Source organism: Eurypyga helias, unplaced genomic scaffold (genome assembly GCF_000690775.1).
Source record: "Eurypyga helias isolate BGI_N326 unplaced genomic scaffold, ASM69077v1 scaffold18449, whole genome shotgun sequence".
In the NCBI taxonomy this organism is placed as follows: domain Eukaryota; kingdom Metazoa; phylum Chordata; class Aves; order Eurypygiformes; family Eurypygidae; genus Eurypyga; species Eurypyga helias.
In genome coordinates this window covers 37,771-53,926 of record NW_010271687.1, presented here as the reverse complement: position 1 = coordinate 53,926, position 16,156 = coordinate 37,771, and the positions used below count along the sequence as shown (strand labels likewise).

At 45.5% G+C, this 16,156-nt stretch overlaps 1 protein-coding gene across 1 annotated transcript in view; it reads right to left on the bottom strand.

The window, feature by feature from the left end:
* Positions 1-15,711: 15,711 nt before the first annotated feature.
* Positions 15,712-16,156, bottom strand: part of LOC104515064 (cyclin-dependent kinase 15-like) — a 38,158-nt gene continuing 37,713 nt past the window's right edge. The window contains 1 exon segment of the mRNA XM_010158908.1: positions 15,712-15,821. Within this exon segment, the coding sequence (XP_010157210.1) occupies positions 15,712-15,821 (110 nt within the window).

Genomic DNA, 16,156 nt, shown 5'->3' with positions numbered 1-16,156 from the left:
AATTTGCGCTGTTGCTATGAACTATATCTGGGCGTGCTTCCTGTGCCTGTGGAAAAATGCGGGAATCTAATCACCCAGTACAAAAACAAGGTGTTCCAACTAATACGTGTCTGGAAGACCCTGAGGACATGGATTTGGAATGTTTTAGAGGAGGTGGATCAAAAGTATTTTACTCAACATTCACCTAGAGTTTTCTGTTGCCTGACTCCATCATATTTGCATATAGTTAGCACCTTCTGTATTAGGTGAGGAAAATCCAGACTGAGCGGCAGGTAGCAGAGGTCTAGAACTGGCAGCACTCACTCACCTGAGTCCACCCTCTCCCCAGCTGGTCGGGAGCAGAGCACAGTGCTGTCACAGTGGTGCTTTGGCGGGTGGGCTCAGATTAGACATAAAACAGAAGTTGTGGCCATCTGTGGTCATTAAAATTCCGTGGCACCTTTTGGTACTGAAGTGGTTGGTGCTAAAACTAGTCCACTTGCAACACGGCAGACAAGGCTTGTGCATCCCAGAGAGGCTGCCTTATGAAGTTTGCTGGGTGTGTTTTCAGCCTGCGGAGGAGCATGGGGCTCTGCCTGCCCTAAAGTCACTAATCCCAGCGCCAGGAGCAGGGCAGCTACATCCCTGTGACCAGAAAACATGCTGAGAAGGAAAGAGCTAAGTATGCAGTGTGCAGCATGCCAATAACACAGCTCTGTTGTTCCTGTGACCGGATTTGCTCTCGCTTGGTGGTGCTGGATGGTGCCACATGCACAGACAAGTCTATTTGCAGGAGATTCTGAGGATCCTTGCAGCAAGCTGCGCTTTGAAATGTAGCCCGACACTCCAAGGCTATTCTGTGAATAGGAAGGGTCTCAAGCTCTTGTTGTAGGCTGGATCACATCTCTGCAGAGAAATCTAAACAGGGTGAAAGTAAAGGTCCTACAGAAAAGTCTAAACCAACACGTAAAGGGGTAGAACGGGATGGTGGTGGCAGGGACCTTCACTGACTGACAGCTTGCAGACCCTGTCCTCAGTACTTGCTCTCATCCCCGAGTTGCCCTGCTGTGCAATGACCCAGAGCAGGAACCAATCCAGCTGAAAAATAAACATTTATTTTCCTTGGGTTGTTTTTTATCTGGATCAGTTCTCTGGTCTCATTTGACATGTGCTACACAGACAGCATGCTGGCATAGCTGATGGTGCGGTGTGGGCGAGGAAGCAATGGGGAGGGGAAGGGGAGCGGGTTCGGTTAAACTGACCTATGCAGCCTGTTGTCCAAAATGGAACCGCAGCCTGAGAGCAGAGCCTGCCTAGAGTGCTCCCCTTGGAGTCAAGGCCGGCCTGCAGTTTGCACGGGGGCGGGGGGAGGCGGACAAATGCCTGTCCCAAAAAAGCTGCAGAAATTCTCGAGTATTCATGGCAAATCAGCCCAAAATGCTGCCAGTGGGGCTCTGCAGCTGATGCGTAATGATTCTGTAACCTTGTGAAACTTACTGGTGCAGCATTGTGATCCTGAAAAACAAGAGTGGCACTTTATGGCTTGTTTCATTCCTGACTATCCCAGCTCTCTTGCGGAATTGTTTCTTCACTATCCTTCTCCTCTGGGAAAGGCAAAAATTCTGGTGATTCCCTCTGCTCCTTCCTTGGCATATCCTGTCTTCCAGGGAGCTTGCTCAATGCTCCTGGGACTGCCTTCTCTGTTAGGAAGGAGTTGTGTCTGCACCCCAAAGGAAGAGCTGCTTGGTCTGGCAGTGTTGGTGGAATCCCCATGACACTGTCCCACACCAGCCGCTGCCTGGGGAATGAGTGCAGCTGCCCTGGATGCTGCACGTCCTCTCTGTCAATGGCTGCTGTATTTCATCTCTCTGTGCTGCTGCTTCCCAGGCAGCATGTGATGCTCTGCGGTATGCTCTGGCTTCTATAGGGAACAGGTTAACACTATAAAACGGTCTCTTTATTGAACCTCTTGGCAACGCAGAAAACTTTCCCACTGCCAGGGTGTTCTTTTTATTCAATAATTTGTTCCCAGAAAGCAGCCCATTTAACCAGATTTTCTCTATTAAGGAGCTTCAGCTGCATTATTTGTATTTTGAGCTTGTTCGGTGTGCTGTAAACTGCAAAACAGTGTCCTACAATAGATTTGTCTGAGGGAACTGAAGTGTGTACTGCTGTGGTTCTGCCTGCTGTGGAAGCTCCTTGAAAGCCAGATGTCACATTCAAAGAGTAAGCTGTGTTTACAAACACATGGCCACACATAGTCAACACTTTCAGCAGCCACCAAACTAAAATTCAAATCCTGCAGTTTTGCTTCTCTACCCACCTGCCCTGTACCCAGCCAGAGCACAAGAAGAAAGTTTCCAGAACTCGAATGGGATCATCTCTTTTATTTAGATGAGGAAAAAAGACATTACCGTTTGCAGAGGGCTGGATTTAACTTCCCAACTGGGGCCTCTCATCTGTAAGTTCTTGCAGACAGAAAAACACTAACTGCTAGCAAGATAATCCAATTTCCCTTCTCTTGCACTCTGAGGAAGACTGCCTACCCCCCCACGCCACGCTGGGTTTCAGTCTGGCGAGAACTTCTCCCAACCACCATACCACCGGCAAGATCCATATCAAAGCTTCAGCCCCCCAGGGTTCATTAGAAGGCATTTATTTCTGCATATGCGGGGCGGAGGAGGCAGATAACTTTATTCACAATGCAAATAGGCTGCCCTTGCTTTCAACCCTTCCTTCAAACCGGGAGACATTAAAAAAACATGAGATCTTCTAAAATAATAAATACATTAATTCTGCTGGATGTTACATTGCTGGTGCCGCCAGAAAAGTGCCCTGGCACCAATTGATGGGAAAAGCCAGTGAAATCTATGAACTCTGCTTTTGCCCTTGCTCCTTGAAATGCTGTTAGAAGTTCAGTCAAGTGGGCACTTGGCTCGTTTAAGAAAGGTTGCTAGCAGGTAGTTTTGAACAACAGGACCAAGATGCTTCAAGGGGTGAGGGAAAGTCAACCCAATTCTCTGCAAATTTGAAGCACTAGCCTGTGATTTACTAATGGGGAGCAGTGACTTATTAAGCTCATCACAACACAGCATCCTGCTCCCCTAGTCCAGAGGGAGCCAGCTATTAATAAATCAGAACCCAGTGCTAAGCTACAGGGATAAAAGGATCTACATTAATATGAAAATATTAATATCTGGAAGAGCAGATTATCATCTAAATGGGTTAGAATGAGATAGCACCATTGTTTAGAAGAAATGGCTTGCTTCAAATCTCATTAGAGCTGTAATCATACTAGCAATGAAAGATATCTTCAGATCCTTGAAAGCGCCTTGGATGCTTGGTAAATGTGGCAACCATGCTGGGGGACTCAAACATGGGCCCAAGGCTTGCCTTTCCTCCTCAGTATCAGCTGAAGGATCCCTCAGAAGGAAACAGAGACCCCAGGGACAACCGAAGGGGATGGCAGCTGTTCCTTCTGAAGGGTATGAGGCTCTTGGAAGCGCTCTGCTCCTCCCTGAAATGGTCATTGCCCAGAGACACCCGCAACTGGGGATGAGCATCTATGCTCCACCTCCCTCCAAAACTTTACGCAGAGCCACATGGGGAGTGGATGGAAGTCTGTGAAATGAGGCTGTGTTCTCCCTCCCTCACTCCTGAAAAACTGAAAGGAACTCCACAAAGCAGCACCTGCTGTGGAGGGGCAGAATAAGAGGAGGTCGTATTCAGGGGCTGTTTCCTCCCAGGCCAGGGCCCTGGGACAGCCTCTTCAGGGACATCACCTCCACAGTCACCTCAGGACCTGTCTGGCATGGAGTGGCTGGCCTTCACGCCTCACAGCATGCTTCCCTCCAGGCCTGGCCAGTTTGTCCTCACTCGTACTAAGGGGAGCAATACCTGCCCCATCAGGGGCTGTGGTGCAGCCTGGTGCACACAGGCAGCTCCTTGAAAACAGGGGGACAGCTAACGACCTGCCTGCCTCCAGCCGTCATACCCAGATCCCCTCTCTGCCCACTGGAGAGCTGCTTTCCTGGGTTTCTCTCTCTCACCTGCAAAGAGTATCATTCTCGGGTTGCCTCCTAACTCAGCCCCCAAGGCAGCCTCTTCATTCTGCTCAAAGGAGCCACAGACACGGACCTGAGCTTGGGGCCTTGTAGCTATCTCCAGGCTTGTCTCCCGGCTCTTTCTGTACAGGATCCACAGTGGGATGGTCAGCATCCCTGTTCCCAGGTCCCTTGCAGACAGTCTTCTTTCAACTGAATTAAATCTTTCAGGTCTGTACCCAGCTGAATTGCTTCTGAGAGGACTTTGTATCAAACAGACATAAAATCAGGTGAGAAGCCTACTGCACCTACCCGACGAAGCATGGTGTGGTTTGCCTTCCAGCTTTTCACCAACTGCTGGATGCAGGCTCATGCAGCGTAGCCCACACCTCCCCAGATTGGCATGGGGGCTACTGGGAGGAGACCTATGCACCAGCACTATGTTTAGCTCACGAGAATTGTTCCCAGACTTCGTTATGGGGACAGTTGGCCTTGGCAGTACTGTCACACAGTGATAAACCCAAGAGCCCTGTTCAGTGGCATAGAATCTTTTCATCCTTTTTATTTTAAATCCAGGCAAAATGTCAGATGGCCTGAGTTTTCACTAGCAGAGAAAGTTCTGCAGAGAAAATGCAATGATCATTCCTGAGGAGAAGGTCGAAGCCCAAGTCAGACTGTGTTGCTCAGAGCTGTTATTTTCCTTTGGCACCAGTGGCACTTCCAGCCTTAGTCACCAAACTAAACATTCCAGCACATCCTTCAGGGAAGTGCTCAGTCAGGCCAGTGGTCTAGCTCATGCTTGCTTCCTCACAGACCCTGAAAGACCTGTATAGCATAAATAGAGACATTACAAACTATGGCCCAACTGCCTAGGGGAGGCTGGCGAGTTCCTACTGAAGTTATGAAGGACATTTCATAATGCATGGTTTTGATTTTCACAAATATTGAGACTGCTCTTTGCATTAATGATGAAGTGGATTAAACGTGCCCCGTTTTCCTAAATAATGCCCCTCTGGAGTTTCACTGGGACCAAAGCGAATCTGGCATTTAAACTAAAGAAATCCCTGTTTAGTGTGTGGGAGTCTCTGGAGAAGCCACAGATCTGCATTGCAGCTGTGAAATACGGCATCGCCTCTGTGGCTTATCAGACATCTATGCTTCTCCTGGGAAAATTTTGCCCAAAGGATTCAGACCTTGCCAAATTTTCCACTGGATTTTGTTTGTTTATTTTAAATTTCTTTCTAAACATCTGAAACCAACAAACTTAAAAAATGCTGTAAATCTATCAACTTGAGTTAATCCCTTAAAATAAAAATTAATTCCTCCAGGCTACCAACTTGTATTTCTAAAACCTAGTCTAAAATGGACTTAAATGTCTGAAAATCTAAACCCTGGAAAAAACAGAGTTTAACTGAAAGGAATCAATGTCTGTCTTGTGGTATTGCACCTGCTCATGGCATCTGATTCACCTGAATTTTAAAACAGTTCATAGAATCACAGAATGGTTTGGGTTGGAAGGGACATTAAAGATCATCTAGTTCCAACCCCCTGCCATGGGCTGGGACACCTTCCACTAGACCAGGTTGCTCAAAGCCTCATCCAGCCTGGCCTTGAACACTTCCAGGGATGGGGCATCCACAGCTTCTCTGGGCAACCTGTGCCAGTGCCTCATGACCTTCTCCGGGAAGAACTTCTTCCTGATATCTAATCTAACCCTCCCACTCTCAATTTAAACCCATTACTCCTTGTCCTGTCACTATAGGCCCTTGTAAAAAGTCCCCTCCCAGCTTCCTTGTGGACCCCTTGAAGCTATGAACCTGTAGGTTCATATCAAACGTGCATGTGTGTGTAAAATGCTGCTCTTCTGACCTTTGTGCCCACTTTGCAGTGGCAGGGAATGCAGGTACCCAAGGAATGAGTCACCCAGAGCCAGCTCTGCCTCATCTACCCCCCAGTCAGTCCTCCAGGAGAGCTTTCGCCACGTCTATGCTCTTCTCCTTCTTCATGTCTGTACTCATTTATCATGCAAAAAACATCAGAGCAGGGATGGAGCCAGGTAGTTTAGGTCCAGAACAACCTCTAGGATTTTTCCAAGGTTTCTACTGTGCTGAAATGCAGAATTTGGCTATGATGCTACTGGGCTCTGGAGGTGGTGTCTGGATATGCATGCAGCTACATCTCCCAGCTTCAGGGATGCTCCAAGCAAGTGGGTGGGCTGGGATCTATAAATAGTCTGTACTAATCCACACTGCAGTTTATAGAGAGGGATGGTGGAAAACACACAGCAACAATCTATCCAGGGAATTTGTTAATATTAGAATCTCAGGGAGTATCTCTGCTTACTTCATAGACATCTGTTTGTTGGAAATACCAGTTCAATAAACAATTTTCTCAGCCTCAGTGTCTTAGCACTACAGGCATTAGAGATGGGTATGATGTTACAGGCCTTTCTGGTCCCCATGCAGGGCTGTTCTCCCCACTACGGAGGTGCAGGTCCACAGTTTTTTTTTCACAGCTGCACAACACATAGACATCTGTAGCAAATGTAACACTTGTGTGTCAGCAGACACAGTGAAGCTCCCAAAGTGAAACCTCAATAAAGTACACTCCACAAGGACTCCCAGTCCTCTGGATAAGACTCATATCCAACTCCAGAGGCATCAGATAGAGATCCTCTAGTATGTCTCAGCAAGAAATATGTTTGTCCCGGAAATAGTTTCACCTGCATATTTGAAATGAAATCTCCTTGCTTTGGAGAGAGCTAGTGGTGAAATATTTGTAGGTATTGGTCCCATGTCATCATCTGGGATCCTACTGAGTGGTGGTAACATACAGAGCTGTCTGATGCAATGTGTGGCCAAGACTGGAGATTCCCAAGTTTCTGCCTGTTTCTGATGGCTATCCAGGGAATAGGGTATTCACTAAGGAGGACAGTAAAGGGAAACAATCCCCTAGCATAAAGTACGTTCTGATGTTTGTATCTGTCTCCAAGCCATTGCAGTATATACAACAGCTATTGTCTTTGAAGAGTTTTGCTACCTGTCTCATTACCTGGAAAAGGACTTTGGGATATTAAGTAGAGAATAATCAATCCCACTATCAGCAAATAACCCTCTAGGAAATAAATACAGTAAAAGAGTTATACTTGTTTTAGCAGATGTTGCTTGTTGATATAATCTCAAAGTCAGAGGTTATTGCATTTGAAGAGCTTTTCTAGAACTACTCAGAGAATATGCACATGATGGGGTAAATGGGTGGAATATGATTTAGCATTAAAAGATCTTCCAGTACATTTCTCTAGAAATATATAATTCACCTTATGACCAGCTAGATTATTGTCTTGCTATGATACAGCAGCATCACGGTACTGTGCATCTTGAAGGCAATGCTGAATTCAGGCCCTGGCTCCAGATAAAAGATGCAGGGTGTCATGACATGCTTGGGGCCAGCTTGCTGTAGAGGAAAGCAAAATTCAAGGCTGGATCCAGAGCCAGAGTCCCCATTCTTCAGCTGCTGGGAGCACTAGTTTTGCTCTATTTGTTTGACTAGGAGTGAATGGAACTGATTTGGTTTTCTTCCAGATGGGTTGCACTTTGCCTCATAAACGTCACCATGTACTGTCCTTTCCCCTTCCTTATCTCCCCGTCTCCTTCAAGGGCAACACTGGAATGCAAGAGGGATGCTTTTGCTGGCAGTTGTTCAGAGCTGAGAGGACAGGCAAAACCGACCAACCCTTCCTCCTGCTCAGTGTTTCAAATGGCTTCCGCCTGTGGGGAAGGGATGTGTTGAGAACATGTGAGAGAAAACACTGAAAAGGGAGAAAAGGCACAAAAAGGGAGGGGAAAAAAAGTACGGCAAGGAAGCCAAAGACAAACTTCAAGTTGTGGATTATTTCTCACCCAGGCTCTAATTAGGAAGCCTCTTATGGGACTGTGAAGCTGTCAGGCTGCCAAATGTCAGCATGTTTATCAGAGATCAGGCGAATCTTCCGTCTGCAGCAGCTACGGTTTGGTGCCATGATCCTCTTGGGTCCTTTCAGCCTATGTGACTCACACTCGGCACTTGCATCTCCCGGGGGCTTCCAGGCATGGTGGAAGCTTTTTCCTTTTCCTTTAAGAATGCAAAAATAAACTTTTTCCTGGGATCTGCCCTATTCATCCTGGTTCTGAGTGGAGAGGGTTAACCATAGGGTGCAGAGCTGCTTTGCCAGTATGTGACTCAGATTCCCAGGGAAATCCCCAGCTTATCTGATGGAGCCTGTTAGTCTGCTAATTGAATAAGGTCCTATTAAAAGTGCAATGTTTTTTAATGACTGCTAACAAAGGGCCAGATTCTGATCTGATCTTTTTGCTTGGGATCATTTTTGCTGATGGACTGGCCCTGCCCCTAATTGGAGCCATGGGGGGTGGGAGGGAGGCAGCTGCTTCCCCAGCTCCACTGGCCTCGCTCAAGAGTGTAGAGCTGAAACCAGAGCACCAGCTTTAGGACTCCTGGTGCAAGTGAGATGCCAACTAGGCATCGAAACTTCACTTTTGATGAGCCAAGACTTCATGAAGTGTAATAGGCAGGAAGCTTTTAGCAGGGACCCTTAGGAAGAGAGAGAAAGCTGCAGTGCAGCCAGCAGGGAAAAGCATGTCTTGGGAGACTACCAAGGGCTCTGTGTAACATAATTGCTGCAAATATCTAATACGCGATCCAGGCTGTGCTCAGAGTAATTAACTTTCCCAGTGTTGAAATCAGGTTGATTTGTTGATTCTGCATATAAGATGTTGTCTGTGTCTGCATAGGAAATCTGCTGTGTATGCCTCTGCATATGCACATTCAAACCTTAATTTTAATTAAAATTATGTGCATTATATCTGTATCTCTTGTTCTCTATGGGAATTGACTTTGAGAAGGTATTTGCCTAATAGGAAAAGAAAAAAATGTGGTTAGCATTTAAAGTGAACTTAGTTGGGTTCCAGGATACTTCGGAAGGAGAGCTAACAACTCTGATTTCAGCCAGGCCCCAGCGCCCCAGGAAGGGGTTGAGCTTGCTGGCGTGACCCTGTGTCCACGTTTGCCCTCCTTATCTCACCTAAAACTCCCAGTGGGTTCCCCAAGCCTATGTGACATCCAGGCCATGAAACATTTTCTAATATAATTATAAGGAGAATTTGTTTTGTTTTTTCTTGCTAGCTGAGAATGAGATCTGGCCACCTTCACCTCCACGTGTCTCCACACCCACTCACTTCCTTTGTGTATCCCTTTTGTTTTTCTCCTAGGAAAGTTGCTATTAAAATGCAGGAGCTCCTTTCAGAAGGTCCCATGTATTCACACTGACACTAAGCCTCTGCTTTAAAAGTTTCATAAGCAATCCCTAAGTGGCAGGGTTTTTCCCCGCAGTAACAATAGCAAAGTGTCAAAAATCTCAAGCTCCTGTTATCAGAGGCAGAGTCTAAACCCCGTTTCTCAGCCTGCTTTCTATTCCCTGCTCCCGAGTTGTCAGATGCTGTGACATGGCTCCATCACACCACGACTAGCAGTCCCAACAAACAGAAAATGATTTCCAACTGGCAAACATGCTGTTTACTTTCCAGAAGAATTGCACTTTCCCATCTGACAGCTGATCAAGGGATCTCCTGCTGCTGTCAGCAGGAAGAAGTGTTTAAACATAGAGATGGAAGTTTAAACATTTTCTCATTATCACAGAATAAAAAAAATTTAAAAATAATAAAAAAATAAAGGCATTGAGCCTCTCCGACCACCTGCTGTGCCGGTAATGAAGCGGTGTCACATGACCAGCCGAGGAGGACTTTTATCTCTGCCCCGGTATTATTACTGAAGTGACACCTGTCATGTGACCCGGATCAGGGCTTTCATCTGGGCTCCCCAAATGCAGTTCTGGCTCGTGAGGGGGATTTTCCTGGCGCTTTCGTCCCCGCCCTTTAAAGACCATTGCCCACTTGTGCCATTACAGACAGGGGTTTGCAAGTATTAAAGCCCTTGGATTTTTTCTTGGGGATATGTAATTTGGCCAACAAACTTGCTCTGGGCTGAAGTAAAACAGAGACTCTTGGCCTGGGAAAGAAGTTATTTCATTTACTTCAAGATGTTTTTAAAGCAAATATTTAAGTCTGCTGTTAAACTCTCTTTACATAAAAGAGGATGTTAAAGGTTTTCTCCAAAATCTCAGATTTGTTTTTATTTTTTTATTAGGTGGTGAGAAGAAACAGTTTGATGACCCTCAAGCACAATGATCTCCATTTACATGCACTTCATAAACCCTCACCTGCACTACCAAGCCATCCTACCCCTGCCAAGAGAAAGTCTTTTCTGGAAAAAAGGAAAGGTCAGTCCTGTGCTCTTCGGCCAACGTCTGGGTTTTTTTGTGGGGGTCTTCAACAGCAAACACCTACATTTGGGATGGGCCCACATACATGATAGCAGCACTGAGTACTCAGTCACCAGAACCTGTTCACTTATTACCTCAAAACAGAACATCAAACATCCACATGTGACAGGAGATGACCACCCACATGAACTAGATGTGAGCAGGTTGGAGATAAGACAGTCTGAACTTCACGGCTTTTTCCTTCTCCTCCTTTCCCACTCCACACCCAGCTCTGCATGAAGTCTGGTACTTTTCTGACCCCTTCATAATCTGATTCAGCTCACTAAAGCAATGAAAAACTAACTCAGCAAAAGAGTTAATAGTTTTCCACCTGTTTAGTGAGTTGTATCAGCTCATCAAGGGCTTAGAAAAGTGCTAGAGAGCAAAAGAGAGAAAGATTGAGAAGCTTGAAGCAGAGAGAGAAACGGGGGAAGCAGGACTGCCTTTTTGGGTGGCACTAACTTGGTACATGAATTCAGATGTGTTTCTTGTTACCTACTCTTCCTGACTCATTGCAACACTACATCCATTTTCCCTGAGAGCTGTTGCTCCTGAGACTGTGCAGGCCGGGGGATGGAAAAATCTACTGAGGTCAGTACTCCTGATGTAAATAGTACTCCTGTTAGTTCGGGAGAGGAGTGGTTCTGGGGCAATTTTGCTCTCATCTGGTATATTTAAAGCACTGGGCCTCCGATGTTGAGTTAATGAACAGAAGAGTGTTGTGTTGCTGCACATCCTTTTGCTAGGGTCTTCCTGGCTCTCTGCACCCCTCTGGATACAGAACTAAAAGGTATCATTCGACCTTTTGGCAATCTAGCATAAGAGCTTTGGCCATTCCCGGGTAGCAGCTATGTAAAAGAGCAAAGCCATTCTCTCTGTTGCTCCAGGGCAAAAGAAATTTACAACTGATGTTGCAGATAAACACCATGAGGAAAGTGATTCTGTTCCCATCATTAGATTTGTCACTGCCCATGCATAACAAATCCTTTCATTTCACAGATCTTGAGTATTTAGTGGCTCCCAATAAGCAACAGACTTCCAGCCATAACCATCCCGTGGCAGGCATCAGAGATCCTGCTTCTTCACTACTCCTAGTCCAGACACCTCCAAAGGTGCAGAAGGAATGCAGAACCCCCTGTCCCAATGTGGGCATCATTTACAGCTGCTCTGAACATGAACATATGACAGTGCCGTGTAACTCAGAAGGGGAGAGCTGTCTTCTACCTGTGCAGCCAGCCAGCCACTTTCAAAAAGCCTTTTATTTGTACCAGTTATTAGAAGCTTTTGCAATGCAGCAGCCAGCCTGCTTAAGAACTATTGGTTTTCTTCTAAAAAGGTTCCAAACGCCCTTCTCTCCACAAATAAACCTGCACACAGGAAGCTGACACAGAGATACATGCCTAAGTAGAACTCTGTAGGATACTCTAGTCTGATCTTGCTTATACTGCTGTGAGGTCACTGTAATATTATTCCAGATTCACTGCAGAGCAAATGAAAGGCAGAAGATCCTAATGCTGAGGAAAATTTCTGTTCAGTGTTGCAAAGGGAGGTCAGGCATTCGCACTCACTTTGAGAGTGGCTGGTGTTTGGAGATCTGGACCCATGCAGTCTAGAGATGGAAAGACTTTTGGGGCACAGCTTGCCAGAGAACTTTAAGGACTGTGACATAACAGAAGGAATACCTCTTGTCCTCTTAACTGCGCAGTGCCTGCAGATAGTCCGTGTACTTTTTTATTATCTAATTTATACGTTCCTGCAATTATGTCTCTAGCAAGTGCAAAGGGGAACATAAACAGTTCTGCTGCTTCCTGCCCAGATCCGCGGTGTTTGGTTAGCAAACAATGGAATGGTGTGAGGCTGGAGATGCAGCTCCCTTACACTAAAATGTTGCCTTCCAGCTCTTTCTATGGCTGCCACCCATTTCTCTGGTGTTTCCCCATAGCTCCATGACCAGTTGTGTTCCAATGCCTCTGCATAATTCTTGCTCAGAGAAGTTCTCCCAGTCATGCCAGTGCCACTATTCAGATGAATAAGACGTATTCAAGAATGTTTGCATGCCTGCACCTTAATGATTTATCTCTGTCTTTTCTTCCCAGATGTGCTGTGAGGCTACACCAAAACTTCAAGTTTCTGATGTTCCAGAGCTGAGAAAAAGTATCCCTGATAACTGAAACCAAGCGGACTAGTACCTGAACACAGTAAGTTACTTGCTTTCCCAGTTCTTCCAGGAAGAATGCTATGAGAAAATTCACAGTAACTGTAGTTGGGAAAGAGCTCTCTGACTTCCCCATCTATCCTGATCAGCACTCACCTCAGATTAGCTTTCCTTCTCATAGTCTGTCAACAGCCCGAAGATCAAGGAGATTAAAATACCCTGGTAACTCATTAATGAGCCAGGACTCCCTGCAACAGCTGGACGAAAAATGGCCCATGTTTGGCTGCATCTTAATTCTTTGCCATCTCCCCTCTGCTCATCAACACCTGCACACACTTGGGATAAGAAGACCCCTGAATTCAGCTCTAAGCAACCAGTCTGCAATGCACATGTCTAATGCTCTGCTGGTGTGGAACCAGTATGCTAGTAATCCTGTTAGTAATGGCAGAAGCTCCCTCTAGGAAATTATAACAAATAGTCTTAAACAATTCCTTTTGTTGACAACTTTATCCAAGAAACCATCTTCCCTGGAGACTTCACTCAATTTTTGACTAATCCCCTCCTTCCCTCAGGAGCTCTTTTGTTGAAGGAGACTGTAGGCAAACCCCAGGAATGACAGGTCTCTGTAAGCCTTGGATCAGCCTCTACATTCTTTCAACTGTCAGTCCCCATCTGTCCTGTTTGTACATCGATCTTCTGGTCCAGGGATCTCTCTATTAAGTGACACATGGTTGAGTTTATTCTGCAAGTCCGGTGTCCAGACTGTGCTGTTACATCTTTGCTGCCAAGTCAATCTTTCTGACGTTGCTTTCTGAAAAACAAAAGGCAGGACATCTGCACAATTTCATTCTCTTCTACTGAAAGGTGATTTTTAAAAACACCCCACCCGACCAAGCTCTTCTCTTGTTTTATACCCTCAAAGATGTTACTTCTTTTTGTCAATATCAAGATTTATTTCAAAGGCACTTGGTGTAATGGAGGGTAGAATCTGTCCCTGTTGCAAAGGAATTCTGTTGGGATAAAAATCCATGGCCTGAGTCCTGAATCAAAAGGAAAAATGAATTTTAATTCCAAATATTCTGCAGGGCTAGTGACTTCAGTTACTCTGCTTATTAACAGGTGTTTTAAAACAAGCTCGTAGATTCAACCACACTTAGCTAGTACAGTACACATGTCTGTATTTTGAGGGGCAACATGACAACAGAAGCAGATTCCATGATCCATACATTCCTCATCAGGTACAGGGAAGGAGGTGGAATAGGGCAGACAGTGGAGGGAATGTTGGCATGGAGTTTATATCACCTTGGGACAGACAGCTGGCACTCTTTCTCCCCTGGCACTATCTCTTTCCTTCCTGAAACCAGAAGGAGAACAAGGAGACTGTGATGATGTTTTGTCCCTTGCTGCGTCGCTCAGGGCCCATGGATTCATGAGTGAGCCTGGTATGTTTACATTTTTGGTTTTGTCTGTTTTTGTAACTTAACTCAGGTTGGCGGGTGAAGGAAGCCTGGCCAGTTTCATTATGTTCCCAGGAAATTCCATTCTCTCATGTGCCAGTGAGAGGCTGTTGTGCTTTAGATGCCTATCTACCTCTGATTAGATTTGAAAAAGCATACAAAACCCCCTGTTTTCCACTGGTAGCTTATTAAAATGACAAAAAAATTACTGTTTCATTTATAACCTTGCTTGCAAGTTTGAATACAGACGCCATTTTTAAAAAAGAGAATTGATAATATGAACACCATCACTTATAGAATGCTTTCCTGTAATGAAGTGCAGATGAAAACTTGAGTTGACCTTTAAGCTTTTTTAGTATGTTTTGTAAGTAGCTTAAAAAAGGGGACACAATCACTTTGAGACCAGGTTAATATGGAAAAAAAAAGTTTAAGAGTATCTTCTACTATTTTCATGGTTTCACCATTTTAGATTATGTATTTGTGAAATGCTCTCAAAATCAGTTAAAACTGGCTAAATCCAAGTTCACTGAACACTGAAGCATGACTGCCCTTCTCAAGTGAGTTGTCCCAGAAGCCTTAGTGGAACTGACAACCAGCTTTTTTGGCAGGATTAGTTCCTGTCTGATCACAGAGAGGGAACAGGCTCCCCGTCTGCCCTCAGCTGAGCAGGTGAGCAGAGAATGTATTCAGGCCGCCTCCAAACTCCAATCTGGCCACAGGGCTGGCTATGTCAGGTTCCCCTCACAAGGACTTGAGGCTGTCCTGTCTGCCTGCTGTTGTCTACACGATGGGGACAGATGGGGTAGTGAGAGGCTGTGAGACCAGGCACTGAGTGCTGGGACCTGATCTTACAGTAGGTACATGCCATCGACGTGCACTTGAAAGCGCAGACAGGGAGACGAGTTTTGCCCAGCTAGCACAGCTAGGTCAGCTCTTGGCAGACAATGACAAACTAATTTGGCCTCAAGATCAGTTTCCAGGTCTGCCCTGCCAGCGCAGACCCAGCCGGTGACACTGACTGGACGCATGCTGTTAACAAATGCACAAAGTAAACAAAGAGACAGGATATAATCAAAGGGTATTTTCTGGTAATGTCTTTCAATAGCAGTGATTTTAAGTGATCTTTTGGTCTTCTGTAACAAAAAGAAGATTAAAAATGTTGATGCTGAAGCATTTTTACATTTTTAGTATGACACATTGAGGTGTGTCATACTAAAATACTGATTTATTAAAACCAAGGTTGTTAGGAGCTAAGGAGATTTTGCCTACTTCTGCTCAGGCTCCATTGCATGTGAAATCAAAACAAGTAAGCTGTAAAATGTGAACACGATAGACAAGGACAGAGGTGAACAAAGCAATTTGGTCAGTTTAAGCAATGGGGAAATGAAGCAATATTTTGACTGGGGAGGCAGCAGAGGAAAGGGCACCAGTCTGAGACTTGGGAATATGACGAAACAAACCCAAATCTCCCATGATACCACTGAGCTCTGTGCATTGGGGGCCATTGGGTTGCTGATTGCTTCCCTCTGTATGTGAGATTTCCTACTTTGTCCTCAGCCTGGGATGTGGTCATCCAGCCCTGGGTATTAGTTCTGTTTTCCTACCTTCAGAACACAAAGGAATTTGTGTCCTAAGGATGATGGAGGCAGCTTTGACAGTGGCAACTACGCACTTACCCAAGAATTAGTCAATCATCCCTGCTTTCTACCAAAACTTGCTTGAGCCTCTTGAGAGATGGCCTTTTCGGTAAGAAGCAAAGAGGTCACAGATCTCAGGTTGCAGTCTCGCTCCTGGAACTGTGAGCACTGATTGTCCTGTGGAAAAATCAGGTTAAAGAGAAAGCTGCAAAATGGTCCTTTTCCTTCACCGTGCTGCTTCCCTAATGCTCTTCTGTGACATTAGCCACAATATAAACTAATTCAGGATCCTATTTCTCACAGCTCCATTCCTTCTGATTGTTTTGGAAAATTATTTCTTTAATCTAGGCACCCTTCTCCAGAAACCTCATCTAAGTCTCTTCTCTTTTCCCTTTCCTTTCCTTTCCTTTCCTTTCCTTTCCTTTCCTTTCCTTTCCTTTCCTTTCCTTTCCTTTCCTTTCCTTTCCTTTCCTTTCCTTTCCTTTCCTTTCCTCTCCTCTCCTCTCCTCTCC